General features: G+C 66.0%; 1 protein-coding gene across 1 annotated transcript; it reads left to right on the forward strand.

Moving 5' to 3' along the window:
• Positions 1-2,580: 2,580 nt before the first annotated feature.
• ADAM11 (ADAM metallopeptidase domain 11) lies at positions 2,581-15,096 on the forward strand. The gene is made up of 26 exons (XM_032202660.1): positions 2,581-2,719; positions 3,339-3,523; positions 6,292-6,368; positions 6,868-6,934; positions 7,525-7,610; positions 7,709-7,775; positions 7,916-7,964; positions 8,086-8,153; positions 8,424-8,498; positions 8,579-8,650; positions 8,732-8,898; positions 8,982-9,066; positions 9,141-9,231; positions 9,311-9,362; positions 9,494-9,593; positions 9,921-9,992; positions 10,068-10,160; positions 10,258-10,338; positions 10,427-10,477; positions 11,023-11,086; positions 11,259-11,358; positions 11,438-11,557; positions 11,640-11,808; positions 11,877-11,991; positions 12,147-12,237; positions 12,655-15,096. Exons 1-26 carry the CDS (start codon positions 2,662-2,664, stop codon positions 12,698-12,700), a joined length of 2,301 nt encoding a protein of 766 aa, XP_032058551.1. The 5' UTR covers positions 2,581-2,661; the 3' UTR covers positions 12,701-15,096.
• Positions 15,097-15,405: the final 309 nt, after the last annotated feature.

Genomic DNA, 15,405 nt, shown 5'->3' on the forward strand with positions numbered 1-15,405 from the left:
ACTCTTCTGCTGTATGTTGGGTAAAATTTGTCTGCCTCGTTTCTCGCAGCTACCTCCAAGGAGTGTGAATCTTCCCTGGCTTTGGGCTGGGTGCCTGGCTTTGAGCAGGAGCCTAGCTGAGAAGGAGCTGCAGGGGGCACTGGGTTCAGTAGGAGCCAGCAGTCCCAGAACAACCCCCAGGCTGGGGCTTGCATTAGGAATGTGGTCAGCAGGTGGAGGGAAGGCATTGTACCTCTGCTTAGTGTGGGGACGGCCATGTGTGGGATGGCCCCAGGCGGAGAGGGATGTGGAGAAATTGAAGAGATAGTGGTGGAGGCTGCTGAGATGGCCAGGGAGCGGACCTGGGGTGGGCTGCCCTTACTGAGAGGTGTTGAAAAGCTGCCTGTGCCTTGGGAAAGGGCAATTATGGGTGTGATGGAATCAATCTCTTCTTTCAGCAGTGCCAGGTGGCCCGGGGGGACCTTCTGAGCTTGGGTGCAGGTTATGAAAAGGAAAAGCTCCCTGCCCAGGAGGATGGGACAGTCCTGGGGCACTGGGGGGGCTGTCTGGCCTTGGAAATTCCCCCCTGCCTGAGTATTGCCTGGAGGTGGACGACAGCCCTGCTTTGGGCAGGAGGCTGCACTGGGGACTTCAGCCGTCCTTCTGAAGCTAAACCCTCCCTGGTGCAACAGCCAAACTCTGGCACTTCTTGAGGGCAGCTGAGCTGCTCAGTGCACCCTTGAGGACTGCCCAAGCCTTCCAGCAGGTGCCCAGCTGGCATCAGCTGGCCCAGACCCCTCCTGTGCAGCTCTTGTCCCCCTTGTCACTGCACCCACAGCCCTTCCTCCTGCTGCCACCCTGCTCTTTGGGCCCGGGGAAGGCTTTGTGGGATGTGGCAGCGCGCTCTGGGTTTGGTGGTATCGGAGGTGATGGCAAGTCCCCAGAGCCCGCTCCCAGCCTCATGGGCAACCCTTCCCGATGTGTTAAGGCTCTGTGAAGCAGCAGGGAGAGGAAATGGGGAGGGCCGGGGCAATTCGCCTCTCCCATCCCTGCTCCGTGCCCCTTGGTGTGTCCATGCCTTCGCTTCCCCTGCTAAATGCTCCTGTCCCCTTTTTGCACAGTTGTTGACCATGAGTCCCTGCTCAAAATCCTCGACAAACTTCCACCTCCCCCAGCCCCATGGATGTGCTGAGCCCCAGCACGTGCGGGGAAACGTTTCCTTGGGCTTGGCGCTGCCGTGGGGGTCCCCAGGGCCTTCCCCGCCAGCCAGACGAGGGGGGGGGAGGCATCAGCTCTATTATAAATGAGCCTCTGCCTCGGTCCAGCCGCAGCCGAGCTGTTTTCTGCTATGCTCCGGGGAGAGGAGGCGGCGGCTGCTCCCCGGGAAGCTTTGCGCTGACCCACTTGTGCAGCTCCACACCCCTCCTGCTCCACCCGGGACCCCCGCGCCGCCGGTGTCTGTGCCATGTCCCTCCTGTGGATCTGCTCCCCCCCTCCAGGCTATGTCACCTTCCCCTGCTCTTCTGCACCCTTGATCCCACGGCTGTGTCCTGCTGCGGAATGAAAGGGAATTCATCGTTTTTTTCCAAAAAAACAATTGGTCTTTTTGTCCAGGTTGGAAACGGGGCCTTGCAGCACTCCCCAGAATGGGGGCAGCACGGGAGCACCCCGGGTGTGCTGTTACCTTCCCTGCGTGTCCCCAGCTGGTGCGGGGGGATCAGGGCCAGCTGGGGTATGAGTGGGGACCCCACAGCTCCCCCGGGTGTCAGCACCCCCCGGCAGCACCCCGGGGTTGCCCCAGTTCCCCAATCACCTCCATCCTGACCCGGGCCCCCTGGCTCAGAGCTCGGACTTGATACGGGTGGGAGCTCCGGTACCGATGGGGGGCTGGGACCGACTGGGGGCTTCAGTACCGGCTTTAGGGGGGGGTGTAAGGGGTGGCAGGGCTCAGGTACCAGCTTGGTTTTGATACTGGTGGGGGCTGTGGTAGCGGCTGGGGACTCCTGTACCGGCTGGATGTGGGGGCCTGGTACAGGCTGGGGGGGTGATACTGGGGGCGACTGGGGGCTTTGGTACCGGCTTTGGGGGGGTGTAAGGGCTGGCGGGGCTCCGGTACCGGCTCTGATTTAATACCAGGGGGGGCTCCAGTACCGGCTGGGGGGCGCCTGGTACCGGCTGCGGGGGGGGCTGGTACCGACTGGGGTCTCCGGTACCGACTGGGGAGGGGTCGGTACCGACTGGGGGCTTCCAGGGGGGCCATAAGGGCGGCCGTGGCTGCGGTCCCGGCTCCCCTTCGCTACCGGCGGGGGCTCCGGTGCCGCCCGGTCCCGCTCTGCAATGCCGGGGGGGGGGCCGCGGCGCTGCGGCAGGCGGGGGGCGGGGGCGGGGCGCGGCGGGGCGGGCCCGGGGCGGGCCCTGCCGGTGCCGGTGCCGGCGCCGGTGCCGGCGGGGGCGGGAGCGGCGGGGCCCGGTGCAGTGCGCGTGCAGGTGGCGGGGGCGGCGCGCACGGGGCCGCGGCCGCTCCCTCGGCCCCGCTCGGCCCCGCTCGGCCCCGCCGCCGCCGCCGCCGCCGCCGCCGCCCATGCCCGGCCCGGGCGGAGGAGGGGCCGGAGGGAGCCCGGTGCCGCGGGGCCGCCCGGCGCGGCAGAGCCCGGAGCGCCGCGGGCGGATTATGAGGGAGCCATGAGCCCGCTGCGGAGCTGGCTGCTGGCCGCGCTCCTCTCGCTCACGCCGCGGGCAGGTAGGTGCCGCTCCCGGTCCCGCTCCCGGTCCCGCTCCCGGCCCCGCCGCCGCTGCGGGCTTTTTTGCTGCATCGACACATTTCTCCGCAGCGCCGCCCCGCAGCCGCGCGGGAGGGGCCCCGGCCCCGCCGCCCCCGGCCCCCGCTGCCCCCGGCGGACCCCGACCCTCCCCCGGGCCCGGTTGATCGCGGGGGGAGCCCCCGGGACGGGCCCCGTTCGTGTCCTCTCCCCCCCACCCCGGTGATCCCCCGGGAGGTGGCCCCCGGCCGCGTTGCTCCGGCTGCGGAGCCGTTCCCGGTGTCCCCCTCCCTGTCCCCTCCGGGACCCGTCGCTCTCCCAGCCCCGTGTCCCCTGGGTGTCCCCGCCGGCACGGGCCGCCCTCCCCACGGCCCCCGGAGCATCCCCGCCGTGTACCTGGCACCCTCGGTGTCCCCTCCCGGGCACAGCGCCATGCTCGGGTCCCCCACCCCGGGACACGGCCCCACACCAGCCCCCTGTCCCTCGGGGACACGTCCCTGCCGGGACGCAGCCCAGCCTCGGGTCCCCCCCCCCAGGACGTGTCCCCCCGGCAGCCCACCCGTGTCCCCCCCCCCCCACCGACCCTCTCCTCGCCCGCAGGTCCCGCCGCGCACGCCGGCGCTCCGCAGCGGAGGCTCCCGCGGGCCGGATGGCAGGACGGGCGGGTTGTTTCCGAAATCACCCACCCCAGCAGGTTAGTGGGGCAGAGCTCAGGAGGAGAAGTCCAGAAGCATCAGCTGGACACCAGGGTCAGGAATGAGCCTAGAGGAGGAGGAGGAGGCCCTGTAAGTGAACCGCATCCCCCCTCCGCTCTCTTTCAGGCTGGGGCTGGGGGCCCCCCGGGCGCGAGGGTTGCTCCCGCCGTACCGGGGCCTGCGGTGGCTCCTGCTGCCCTCACGGTCGGGCACAGCCTCACACAGCCACGAGCGGCCCGATGGCTGTGCCACTGCTGCCTTTCCCCCCCCGGCCGGCGAGGCCCTGATGGCTTCCATTAAACCTCGGTACCGGAGGTGCGCGTGCGGGCGTTAGGAGAGATTGAAGGGCAGCACGCTGGCAGGGCTCATGCATAATGGATGGGCTCACTGCTCGGCGCTCGAAGCTAGAGCCGTGGCCCCAAACAGGAGCTGTGGCCCCAAATTGGAGCCGTGGCCCCGCGGCACGGCCATGCCGGCCATCGACCCTCATCCTGCCAGCCCCAAACCACGCCAGGCAGGCGGTCACGCGCTGGTACGGCCGCTTTGCCTGGAGCCAGGGGGTGGCTGCATTTCGGGGAGCCGGTGAGAGCCCATCGCGCGGGGGGAAGCTTTCAAAGAGGCGGCAGCCGCAGAGACCAGCAATAATCGATTCCCCACATCCTTGCTGGATAAAAGGAGAAATAATGGGCTTAAATTGCAGCGAAGGTGATTTAAGCTTGGCATTAAGTAAAACCTCCTAACGGCGAGGATGTCATGGAGGGGGGGGAAGAATCACCAGGGGATGGCTGCAGCACTGCCGGTGCTGGTGGTTTTTTGGGAGGCATTAAGCAGAGGCATGAGGAAGTGCTGCCGTGGGGCAGGCGGCGCGGCCGCAGGCCCCAGGGGACAGGGTCGGGTGCTGCCGTGGGTCCCAGCAGAGCCCCCGCACGCTGCTCCCAGCTGCACTGCTTGGCCCACTGAAGGACACAGTCTCGGTTCAATGTCATCCACGGCTGGGACGTCCCCTCCCAGGATCAGCTCTGGGGACGCTGTGTGGCTGCTCGGTGGTGGCAAAGGGGCCAGTGGGGCCATCCCATATCCCTGTCACCCTGTGCTGAGCTGTGCCCGTGGATGGCTGGCACCTGGTGGGTGGCTCCTGCTCCGGGTGCCCTTGGTGCAGCACCTGGCAGGGCTCTGCCAGCAGCGTGAGGATGGGGCGCCCTGGGCATGGCCCCTGCAGCCCGGAGACCCCCTCGGTGGGGAAGGGTTGGGAGACAACGGGGGGACCCCACATCAGGTCTGCCAGCCCCAAAGGGGGCATCACCTTCCCTCCACAGAGCTGGAGGTGCCGGGACCATCATCCAGCACTTCAATTTTGGCTTCCAGCTTAACCCCTGGCTGCTTCTCTCCCGCACCCTGGGCAGGACACGGTGCCAATGCTGCTGCCCATGCGCCTGGCGGTGCAGGGACGCCCATCGGTGGCCAAGGAGCAGCTGTCCCTGCTGGTTTTGGCACTGTGCCCCTGACCCATGCTGCAGTCACAGCTTTTTGGTTCAGCAAAGCAGATAACAGGGGCTTTCACCCCAAAAAGACATGGGAGAAGCGTGTCCTGATGATTTGGCTTCTCCTTGCTGTGGCTTCCCCCAGGGGCTGGTGGGTGGCTCGGGACCGTGGCAGCCGGGGCGAGCGTTGTCTCCTGTGGGACACACGGGGACAGCGAGCGACAGCAGCGTGTCAGAGGCGAGGGTGCTTTGGGGCACGGTGTGGGCTGGAGGTGAGGAGCCACCGGGCAGCCCCTCACCCACGCGAGGAGTTTGCCAGGTCTCAGCCGGGCGCTGCAGAGCGCGGCTCCCGCCTCCGGCACACTGCCGCTCGCAGGAATTAGGTCACGAGCGGCGGGCGCTGCAGGGCGGGTGAAGCGCCAGCTCCACACGCTGAGCCTGGGCTGCTGCAGCCCTGCCAGGGCTGGGGGCTGAGCTCTGGCAGCCCCGGGCAGGGCGAAGGTGACTCCCCCCCAGCCACCGGTGTCCGGTTACCGGCTTGGAGGAGTTTGTCTCGGAGGAGTTTGGCACCTTGGCATCCCGGAGTGTGTTTGGCGATGTCCGGCCGGGCTGCGGGAGCAGCAGTGGCTTCCACCGAAATGCTGCTCGGTGACCCGCCGGTCCCCAGCGCTGCTGCTCCGGGATGCTCCCAGCACTGAGACCACGGGCAGCTTGGGTCACAGCTAGTGAAGTTTGGGGTGAAAAAATGATTTCCTTTCCTTTCCTTTTTTTTTTTTTTAATTGAAAGAACACCTTCAGAGATCACATGATTGAGCTCTGGTGATTATTATTTTTTCTTTAGGTAAAAATCAGAAAAGCCTTCATCAGCTCCAGGTGGGAGCCTTGGCTGCTTTTGGTGCCTGCACCCTTTATCAGGGCAGGGCTCGGTGCCATGCCACGCTGTGCCATGGGCGCAGGCTTTTGGGGCACTGTGAGCGGGGCTGTCGGAGTGATGCCGTGCTGCATCGCGGCGTGCGGTCCTTGCCTGGCCTGGGGGGTTCAGGAGCTGCTGGTGATCTCACGGCAGGGTTTGCACCGTGCAACACATGATGGCAATGTCAGCCGGAGGCATTCCTGTGCCAGCCCAGCTGCTGTGGGACCGAGGAGCCAAAAAGTCTGCCACGCTCCTTGGTGTGACACCAGATCCGTGACAGGTTTAAGGCCAGATCCTGGCTTGGGGTGGCAGCGGGCACATCAGCTGCTCCTCATTCCCACACTACCATGCAAACACTCTGCTCTGCTCAGACCTGGCTGTGATTTTTCGCGATTCCAATGGGATTTCTCCCGGCACTGGGCGCACGGAGCCGTCCATGCCTCACTGCTGCTACTCTCTTGCAGGGGGTGCACCTGGCACAGGTGAGCTTCATGGTGCGTGCCTTCGGCTCAGCCTTCACCCTCGACCTCGAGCTCAACCAGTAAGTGTCCTGGGGGGTGGGAATGGACTGCTGTGGGACTGCCACTGCCCCCACAAGAGGGATGGGGTGCAGAAGCGGTGGCATCTTGGTGCCCACTGGCACTTGGGGAAAGGGGACAGTAGATGTCCCCGCTGTGGCCACTTGGAGCCTGGCACAGCATGTGCCACTCGGCGTGCTGGCACAGGCGTCCTTAATATTTGATGGAGTCGCTTGGAGCTCTCCCAGCTCCAGTAACGAAGCCCTGAGTCTGCCTGGCTGTGGGCAGAGCTGCACTCCGGAGGCAGAGGGGGTATAAGAGGAGCCAGTGCCATAGTGGGGGGGCCACAGGCCTTGGGTTTCCTGGACCACAGGGTTTCTGCACCATGGTGATGCTGGGTGCACGGGGCAGCACATGGGTGCATGCCAGAGGATGGGGGCGCATGGGGCAGGGGCACAGCCATCTCCGTCGTCCTCCTGCTCACTGCCCTACGGCCTCTCACCCCTCTGCTCTTCCCTGCAGCCACCTCCTTGCCTCACACTACGTGGAGCGGCACGTCGGCACGGGCAAGAACAGCAGCCACAGCACAGTAAGCATCATGCCACGCTGTGCCAAGCAGCACCACAGGGCCCACAGTTCCATGCCGGGCTGTGAGCACCAATCTCCTGCCCGCTGCAGCCCTCAGTTCATGGATGATGGCCATGGGTGGCTCCTCGTGGAGCCTCTGTGCCCAGCACCAGGTGTCTGGGCACTGCCTCAGCAGATGACACAGGGACACGCATACCATGGGCACTGCTGCAATGGGCTCCCCGCTTGCCCCTGGCACGGTTCAGCACATTGCTGTGCACACAGCATTGCTCTGGGACTGTGCTGGTGCCTGTTCGGGTGCTGGGCCAGGAAGGCAGCGAACCCCAGGGGACACCAGCAATGGGTGTAGCCACCTGCGATGGGCAGGATGGGGCCCGGCGGTGCCATAGCTGCCATAGGGGGGTCCAAGCAGGGCCGGTGGCTGCAGGGAGCAGCACGGCTCCAGCAGAGGCGGTGTGAAAAAGACAAATGGGATTTCCAGAAATAGCTCCTCGGGTGGCTGGTGCTGGCCCTGCCTGTCGTGTGGAGCTCACCACACCGCAGAGGCAGTGCTGGCCCCACAGGTTCAGTGGCCTCTCCTGGCTCTCACAGGGTGCTGGGGAGCACTGCTACTACCAGGGCCGGGTCCGCGGCCGGCCCCGTTCCTTCGCCGCGCTCTCCAGCTGCCAGGGCCTGCAGTGAGTACGCCACGTCCACAATTTGGGTCAAAGCGGATGTTTCAAGGGGTTGCTGCACCCCGCCAGCACCCTCTTACACCTCTGGGCTTCCTTTGCAGCGGTCTCTTCTCGGATGGCAGGGACACGTACCTGATTGAACCCCAGGCGGGTGCTGAGCACGAGCAGGTGAGCTCACCCCTGCCTCAGTTTCCCCATCGCAGGGTCTGGCTGTGGCTCAGGGGTGTTGTGGGACATGGCCTTGGGGACACGGGGAGCTGGAGAACGGGGGCTTTTGGGTGTTGGTGACGCTTCTCTCCCCACCGCAGGACCTTCGGCCACACGTCATCCAGCGCACTCCAAGCTGCGCCCAGCCAGGTGAGCGCCACGCTCCTGAGGGCTGGCATCCGTGCCACTGCGTCTGTGCCCCCTGCTGTTCCCGAGCACGCAGGGCAGTGCCCTCATCCCACACACCACCAGCTGTCTCCTTTCCCTCCAGGCTGCCTCTTTGCTGCACTGGACCACTTCGTCTCGGGCAGTTTGCCCAAGCTGCGGCGGCGGCGGCAGGCAAGTGAGGGTGGCAGGGCTGTGGGCATGGGATGGAGGACACCGGGCAGGGGATGGGGCTGCTCAGCCCCAGCCAGGCTCTGTCCATCCTGCCAGCTGTCAGTAGGATGATGCCAGTGCTTCCCAAATGTACCTCGAGCCACAAAACAGGGCTCAAAAATCTCATTCACTGCACTCTCCCTCAAAGCGAGAGGCTCCGCGGGGCCAGTCCTGCCCCATGCATCCCCCCGGGGTGTGGGGAGTGGCTCAGCTCCTGGCTCCTACTGGCAGGTGCGACGAGCCCAGCACACGGTTCACAGCGAGACCAAGTACATCGAGCTGGCGGTGGTGAATGACCATCAGCTGGTAAGCACCGGGCCGAGAGGAGCCGAGCAGAGCGGGCAGCGTGGGCTGGCTGCAGTCCTCCTCAACTCTTCTCCCCCCAGTTCCTGCAGCTCCGCAAGTCTGTGGTCCTCACCAGCAACTTCGCCAAGTCCGTGGTCAACCTGGCCGACATGGTGAGCGCGGGGCTGTCCCCAGCGGGTTCGTCCCTGGCCCCCTGCGGGTTTGTCCCTAGCGCCGTCCTCTCGCCCTCGCAGATCTACAAGGAGCAGCTGAACACCCGCATCGTGCTGGTGGCCATGGAGACATGGGCCTCCGAGGACCGGATCCGCATGGAGGAGGACTCGCTGGAGACGCTGAACGAGTTCATGAAGTACCGGCGTGAGGCGATGCCGGAGCAGAGCGACACCGTCCACCTCTTCTCGTGAGCGCCGTGGCCATGCCGCCTCCCCCGGGGCTGGGAGCCAGCGGCCACTTTGCCCATCACCTCCTACCTCACCCTTGCAGGGGACGGACGTTTCAGAGCAGCCGCAGCGGCACCGCCTTCGTGGGGGGCATCTGCTCGCCCGGCCGCGGTGGGGGGGTCAACGAGGTGGGTGAGGAAAGCAGGCGGGTGGGCTGGGCGTGGGGTCCCCCCCCCGTGACCCCGCTGTCCCTCCCGTGCAGTATGGCAACGTGGCAGCTATGGCCGTGACGCTGGCACAGACGCTGGGGCAGAACGTGGGCATGATGTGGAACAAGCACCGCACCTCGGCAGGTACCTGTCGGGCGGGAGGCACGGGGTGCCACCCCTGGGGGCTGCGGGGGGATGCAGCTCCTCTCCTCTCTCCTCGCAGGGGACTGCCGGTGTCCCGACGCGTGGCTGGGCTGCATCATGGAGGACACGGGGTGAGTGCCCCTCAGGGGGCTGCGTCCCTCATGGACCTGTTGGCTTTGGGCAGCCCACTCCGCAGCACCGGGGTGGGGAGATGCTGCCTGGGGCTGGTGTTCCCCAGGGTCACCGCGTCCCCCCGCCGCAGGTACTACCTCCCACGGAAGTTTTCCCGCTGCAGCATCGACGAGTACAACCAGTTCCTGCAGGACGGCGGTGGCAGCTGCCTCTTCAACAAGCCCCTGAAGGTAGTGGGCCCGGCACCGGGGTGGGTGCAAAACAGGGGTGAGCAATGCTGGGGAGGGTCAGGGGGTCCCCTGAGGCTCGTGGCCTGTCCCCCCAGCCCTGTGACGCGCAAGGTAATGGTGCTGGCTTCAGCCCTGGTTCTTAATTGACTGACTGAGGTGCACAATTGCCTGCAAAATGAGAGGTTGGCAGGTCCTGCTGTCCCTGGGGGTGCAGAGCCCTTTTGAGGTGCCGGGGGGCTCACCCCACCCTGGGAGCTCTGGGGGTGGGAGTGCTGTGCCCAGCACCAGCCGCATGCCCCCAGCTTCAGCCGTCTCTCTCCCTGGCAGCTCCTGGACCCTCCGGAGTGCGGCAACGGCTTCGTGGAGGCAGGCGAGGAGTGCGACTGCGGCTCGCTGGCGGTGAGCGGGGCCCGGGGCCGGCGGTGAGCAGCAGGGCTGGCAGCGGGCTCACGTGCTTGCCGCCGGCCCCGGCAGGAATGCGCCAAGAGCGGAGGCAACTGCTGCAAGAAGTGCACGCTGACCCACGACGCCATGTGCAGCGACGGGCTGTGCTGCAAGGGCTGCAAGGTGCGGGGCAGGCGGCGGGGACTGTGTCCTGCGGCACACAAAGTCCCTGGGGGCTGCAGGGGTTTCTGTGCCGACGCGTGTGCCTTCCCCTGCGCAGTATGAGCCGCGTGGCGTGTCCTGCCGGGAGGCTGTGAACGAGTGTGATATCCCCGAGACCTGTACTGGGGACTCGAGCCAGGTGGGGACTTGGGCTGGCAGGGACAGAGAGGGGCTGTGGGGCCTCAAGGGGGCTCATGGCCTCACCCATCTTCTTTGCCCACCCCCAGTGTCCCCCCAACCTCCACAAGCTGGATGGCTACTTCTGCGAAAACGAGCAGGTGAGTCTGCCCCATGGGACACAGCCAGGGGCTCGGGCACATCCTGTGGGCTCCAGCATCGGTGCTGGGAGCTGCAGTGCATGGGGTGCATGCACTGGGGAGAGCAGGACCCCACTGCAGCTCTGGTCCCTGGGCCCGGTGAGCCCTCCCAGTGCCTGGGGTCGTCCATGCCTGCACAGCAGTGTGCGCACCTGCAGCCATGGTCCCTTTGCCACGCAATTTCCCTGTGCATGCAGTCATGGTCGCCATACCCTGCAGGTTTTCCCATGTGTGTGCATCAGCAGAGATGGCCCTTATGTCACATAAGTCTTCCTTGTGCATGTGTGCCTGCAGGCGTGGTCCCCGTGCGCTGCAAACCCTCTGTGTGCATGGGTTCTTGTGCCGTGCAAGCCATCCCCGTGCTCATGCAACTGGGGCTGTGTTTCCGGGGTCGTGTGCCCCAAGCACACGCACCTGGGGTTGCCACCCTGCACCACCCAAGCCGCCTCCTTGGGCACTCACCCACGGGTGCCAGTCATGCCGTGACACTGCTCCCTGCTCCCCAGGGCCGATGCTATGGTGGGCGCTGCAAAACCCGAGACCGGCAGTGCAACGCGCTGTGGGGCCGCAGTAAGTGCCCTGCCCATCCCATACCTCGTGCCCATCAGGGAGCATGGGGTGGCGATGTCTTTGCAGAAAGCCCCAGGGTGCTCAGAGGAGCCCCACACGCCGTCCCCTGCAGCGGGGGAGTTGCTGGGGGTGGGCAACCGGGGGCAAATGGGTGACACCTGCTTTCTCCCAGGCTCAGCAGAGCGTTTCTGCTATGAGAAGCTCAATGTGGAGGGGACCGAGAGGGGCAACTGCGGGCGCGAGGGCTCGGGCTGGATGCAGTGCAACAAGCAGTGAGCAAGCCCCCCACCCACGCCCTCCCACCTGCCACGCATCCCCCTTGGTGCCATCGCCCCCCCCCGTGCCTTGCAGGGACGTGCTCTGCGGCTTCCTCCTCTGCGCCAACATCTCGGGCACGCCCCGGCTGGGCGAGCTCAGCGGCGAGATTGCCACTATGACCTTCTTCCATCAAAACCGCTATGTGGACTGCAGGTGGGTGCCACCGCGGGCACAGGGCTGGGGCCACCCTGGGGCGCGGGGGTCCCTGCATCACCCACTTGCTGCCCTCCCGCAGGGGCGGCCACGTGCAGCTGGTGGATGGCTCAGACCTGAGCTACGTGGAGGACGGGACGCCCTGCGGGCCCAGCATGCTGTGTCTTGACCATAAATGCCTTCCAGTGACAGCCTTTAACTTCAGCTCCTGTCCCGGCAGCTGGGATGGGAAGATCTGTTTTGACCATGGGGTGAGGACGGGGGGGGTTCACAGGGGTGCGCAGGGCCATTGCTCGGTGCTGATGCTGCCCCCTCACAGGTCTGCAGCAATGAGGGCAAGTGCATCTGCCAGCCCGAGTGGACGGGGAAGGACTGCAGTGTCTACGACCCCATCCCTGAGCCAAAGCCCACAGGCGAGACGGAGCGATACAAGGGTCAGTGTGCGCTGTGCGGGGGCTCCCACCGTGTCCCCAGCTCCCTCCCCACCCATCCCAGGACTGTGCCTCAGCTGGGCACAGCCGGGTCCCTGGGGTGTCCTGTGGCCCTGTCCCTGCTGATCTGTGTCCCTGTCCTCTTCTCCCTGGCCCAGGTCCCAGTGGCACCAATATCATTATTGGCTCCATCGCTGGGGCCGTGCTGGTGGCTGCCATTGTCCTAGGAGGGACTGGCTGGGGATTTAAGTAAGCAGATGCTGCATGCTTCATCCTTCTCCTCCTCATCTCCCAGCATGACACTGGGGAAGGTGGCCCTGGTGCCATCCGCTGGGGATGCGAGGATGCCTGGTGCCCCTGTCCCCATACCCCTTTGCCCCCTGGCCCTGCCTGCATGCAGCACCGGGACCTCACTGTCACCCTGACCCCAGCTGTGTCCTGCCCATCTGTCCCCAGGTGCGGGGTTCCGGGGGGGCTTCCCCCAGCCCTGTCCCGCTGTGTCCTTGGGCACCAGCACCCCTATGTGCACAGGGCTATGGCCACTGCCCGTGGAACCAGGGGGTGTCATGGGTCAGGGGGCAGTGGCAGAGGAGGGGACATGAAATGGAGAAAGGGAGACATGGGGGGGACACTGACGCTCCTGTCCTCTCCCCCCGCCACCCCCAGGAACATCCGCCGAGGAAGGTACGACCCGGCACAGCAGGGAGTGTAGCCCCCGCCGCCTGTCCCCCCGTCGTCTCCTCGTCACCGTCAGGCACCAGCGGCCCAGCGGCACGGGACCCCCGTCCCCGGGCTGGGACTGCCGCCATGGGCCCGTCTGTCCGTGTCGCTGTGTGTCCGGCTGCCCCTGTGCTGTCTCCATCTCTGTGGCCCCCCCCATAGCTTCAAAGAGCCAGCCGAGGGGGGGGGACCAACCCTGGGAATAAACTTGCCGGGTGCCTGCAGCAGGCGAGCAGGGCTCTGGCAGCGGCCCCCCCCGGTGCTGGCTCTTTTGGGCTCAGTGTCCCCTGTGTCCCCCACCCCCCCCACCCCCTGTGTCGCATCCCCACACTAAAGCGCTCCTCACTTCTGTGTTGCAGGTCCGGGGGGACCTGAGCGGAGCCTCCCTGCCTCGTGCCCCCCCCCTCCAGCGCCTAATTAACAGCAATTAAACGGGGCGCAGCTGCCAGGAGTCCGCCTGAGGAGGGAGGAGAGCACAGGGGGGGCCTGGTTGCAGGACCCCCCCCTCCTCGACCCCTGCCGCACCACCACGAATGTCCAGGCCCCCCGGGGCTGGAGTCACTCATGGCACCGCGATGAATGTACCTGGGGGGGCTGTGCCAGGAGCCCCCAAACCCGCATGGCTCTGGGGGTGGGGGTGGGGCTGGGATTCCTCCCTCCCCCCTCCCCAAACCCACATCAGCATCTTCCAGCTTTGGGGGCAGAATCCCCCAGTTCCAGGCCAGTATCTCCCACTACCAGGCCAGTTTGTTTTTCCACCCCTTCCCCGCCCCAGAGCAGGGCCTGTTCCCCACCACCCCAGGGGCTGGATCCGCACCCCCAGCTGCGGAGACCAAAAAGCAGCCCCCTGGATGTGCAGTAGGTGTACAACCCCCTTCTCTGCCCCCTCCACCCCCCCAGTTTCTCCCCCCTTTTTACTCCATCTCATGGCTGCACTCTTCTGCCTCCTGTCCATAGCACTGGGGTCCAGCACCCATGGGTGCCAGGCTCTCCCTGTGTCATGTGTCCTCCCCCCACCTCCCCAGCCCTGACAGGTGAACCCTTAAAATGGTGGCACTGGGGAGGGCAAGGGGCCACATTCAGGTGCTGAGGTACAGGGTGAGCCCGGGGCCGTGTCACCCTACCCCTGTCAGTGGTCCCCATGGCAGGCACAGCTCGTGCCACATGTCACCCTCATGGCTGTTGGGGGGTGTACGTGTCACCCACCCCCTGTCCCTGTGGCGCCCTGCATGAGGTGTCCCCCCCCAACCACACACCCACAGAGCACTCAGGGCCTCCACAGGTCCCTCGGAGCATCGCTGAGACTCGGTACTATGGGGAGGTCCTCGCTGTCATCCCCTGGAGCCAGCATGGAGGCAGGGGAGGGTGGGTGCCTGGGGGGGGTGACCTAGGGCTGGAGTCCCTAAGCCCAGACTTGTCCCCTGGTGCGCTGTGAGAGCCCACAGCACCCAAGGGTGCCTCAGCTGTGCTAGCTCAAGCATCACTGGCTGTGGACCCCCACCCAGGGCCAGCACCGTGCCTGTTGTCCCCATGTCCCCAGCCCTATGGGGTGGGCCGGTGTGGGGGTGCAGCAGGACGTGAGGGGGTGGCTGGACATCCCTGGGCTCAGCAGCGGTGGTGGTGGCCCCTTGCATGCCTCAGCCACCGCGTGTGAATGCAGGTGGGTGCCTCGTGGCTGGGACTGAGGGCCATGGGGGTGGAGGGCGGGGGTATTTGTATCGGGACCCCTCCCTGTCCCCTCCGTCCTCCTGCACCACCATCTCTGTCACCACACTGTCCCCAAAGCTGTCAGGGCTGCAGTGGCGGGGTGATCCCCGCTGCGAGGGGACATCCCCTCCCCAGGCCCTGTGTGGAGGGGGGCGCTGTGTCCTTCCTCTGCTGCCACTTTCACAGCAAGAAGCCACATTCGTCACTGGTTTGGGGGACATTAATATATAAATATATATAAATATTTTTTTTTCTCAATGATTTTAATGCCGTACAGTCAAGCAGTGCCGCTCACGCGCTGGGGAGGGCCAGACTGGGGGAGAAAAAAAGGGGGGGGCACCCAGTGCTTCCCGAGCCCCCCCCTCAGCCCCCACCAGGCCCAGCCGAACAGCCCCGGCCCAGCTGATGCCAGGAGAAGCCCCGGGGCTGGCAGCAAGCCCCCGGCCCGCTGCTGCCCGCCAGCTGCCCTGCACCGCCTCGCTCGCACTACCCGGCCCTCCCTGCGCTCGGCCTGGCCCTCCCCGTCCCCCCCCCCACCGGCCGCACCTCGCCTCGTGCCCGCGCTCCCGCTTCGCACGCGCCAGGGAGCTGGTGGGACCCGCTGGGTGCGCGTCGCCCGGCCCCCGGGACGCCTCCTGCAATGTCGCAGACTTTATTTACAATAAAGACTTGGAAAACTCAGCGGGGTCTCTTCCTTCCTCTGGGGCACGGTGGGGTGGGAGCGGCTGTGCAGGGTGGTGTGACGTGCACTGCCCCAAATTGCACCTCTTCTGAGATGTCATGGCCATGGTGACGTTCTGGTCCCACACGTTCCCCGCCACCCTCCTTCCCTGCACCCCATGTGCCACCCCAGGTGGGCTTTGTGGGTTGGGGACACCCCAACCATCATGTTCGACTGAGGGGCAGCAGAGCAGCATGGAGGCAACAGCTGGTGGTAAGTGCCACCACACTCTGTCCCCTTGCCTGTCTGGGGACCCTGCCCCATGGCGG

The sequence above is a fragment of the Aythya fuligula genome, chromosome 24, assembly GCF_009819795.1.
Source record: "Aythya fuligula isolate bAytFul2 chromosome 24, bAytFul2.pri, whole genome shotgun sequence".
Classification (NCBI taxonomy): Eukaryota; Metazoa; Chordata; class Aves; order Anseriformes; family Anatidae; genus Aythya; species Aythya fuligula.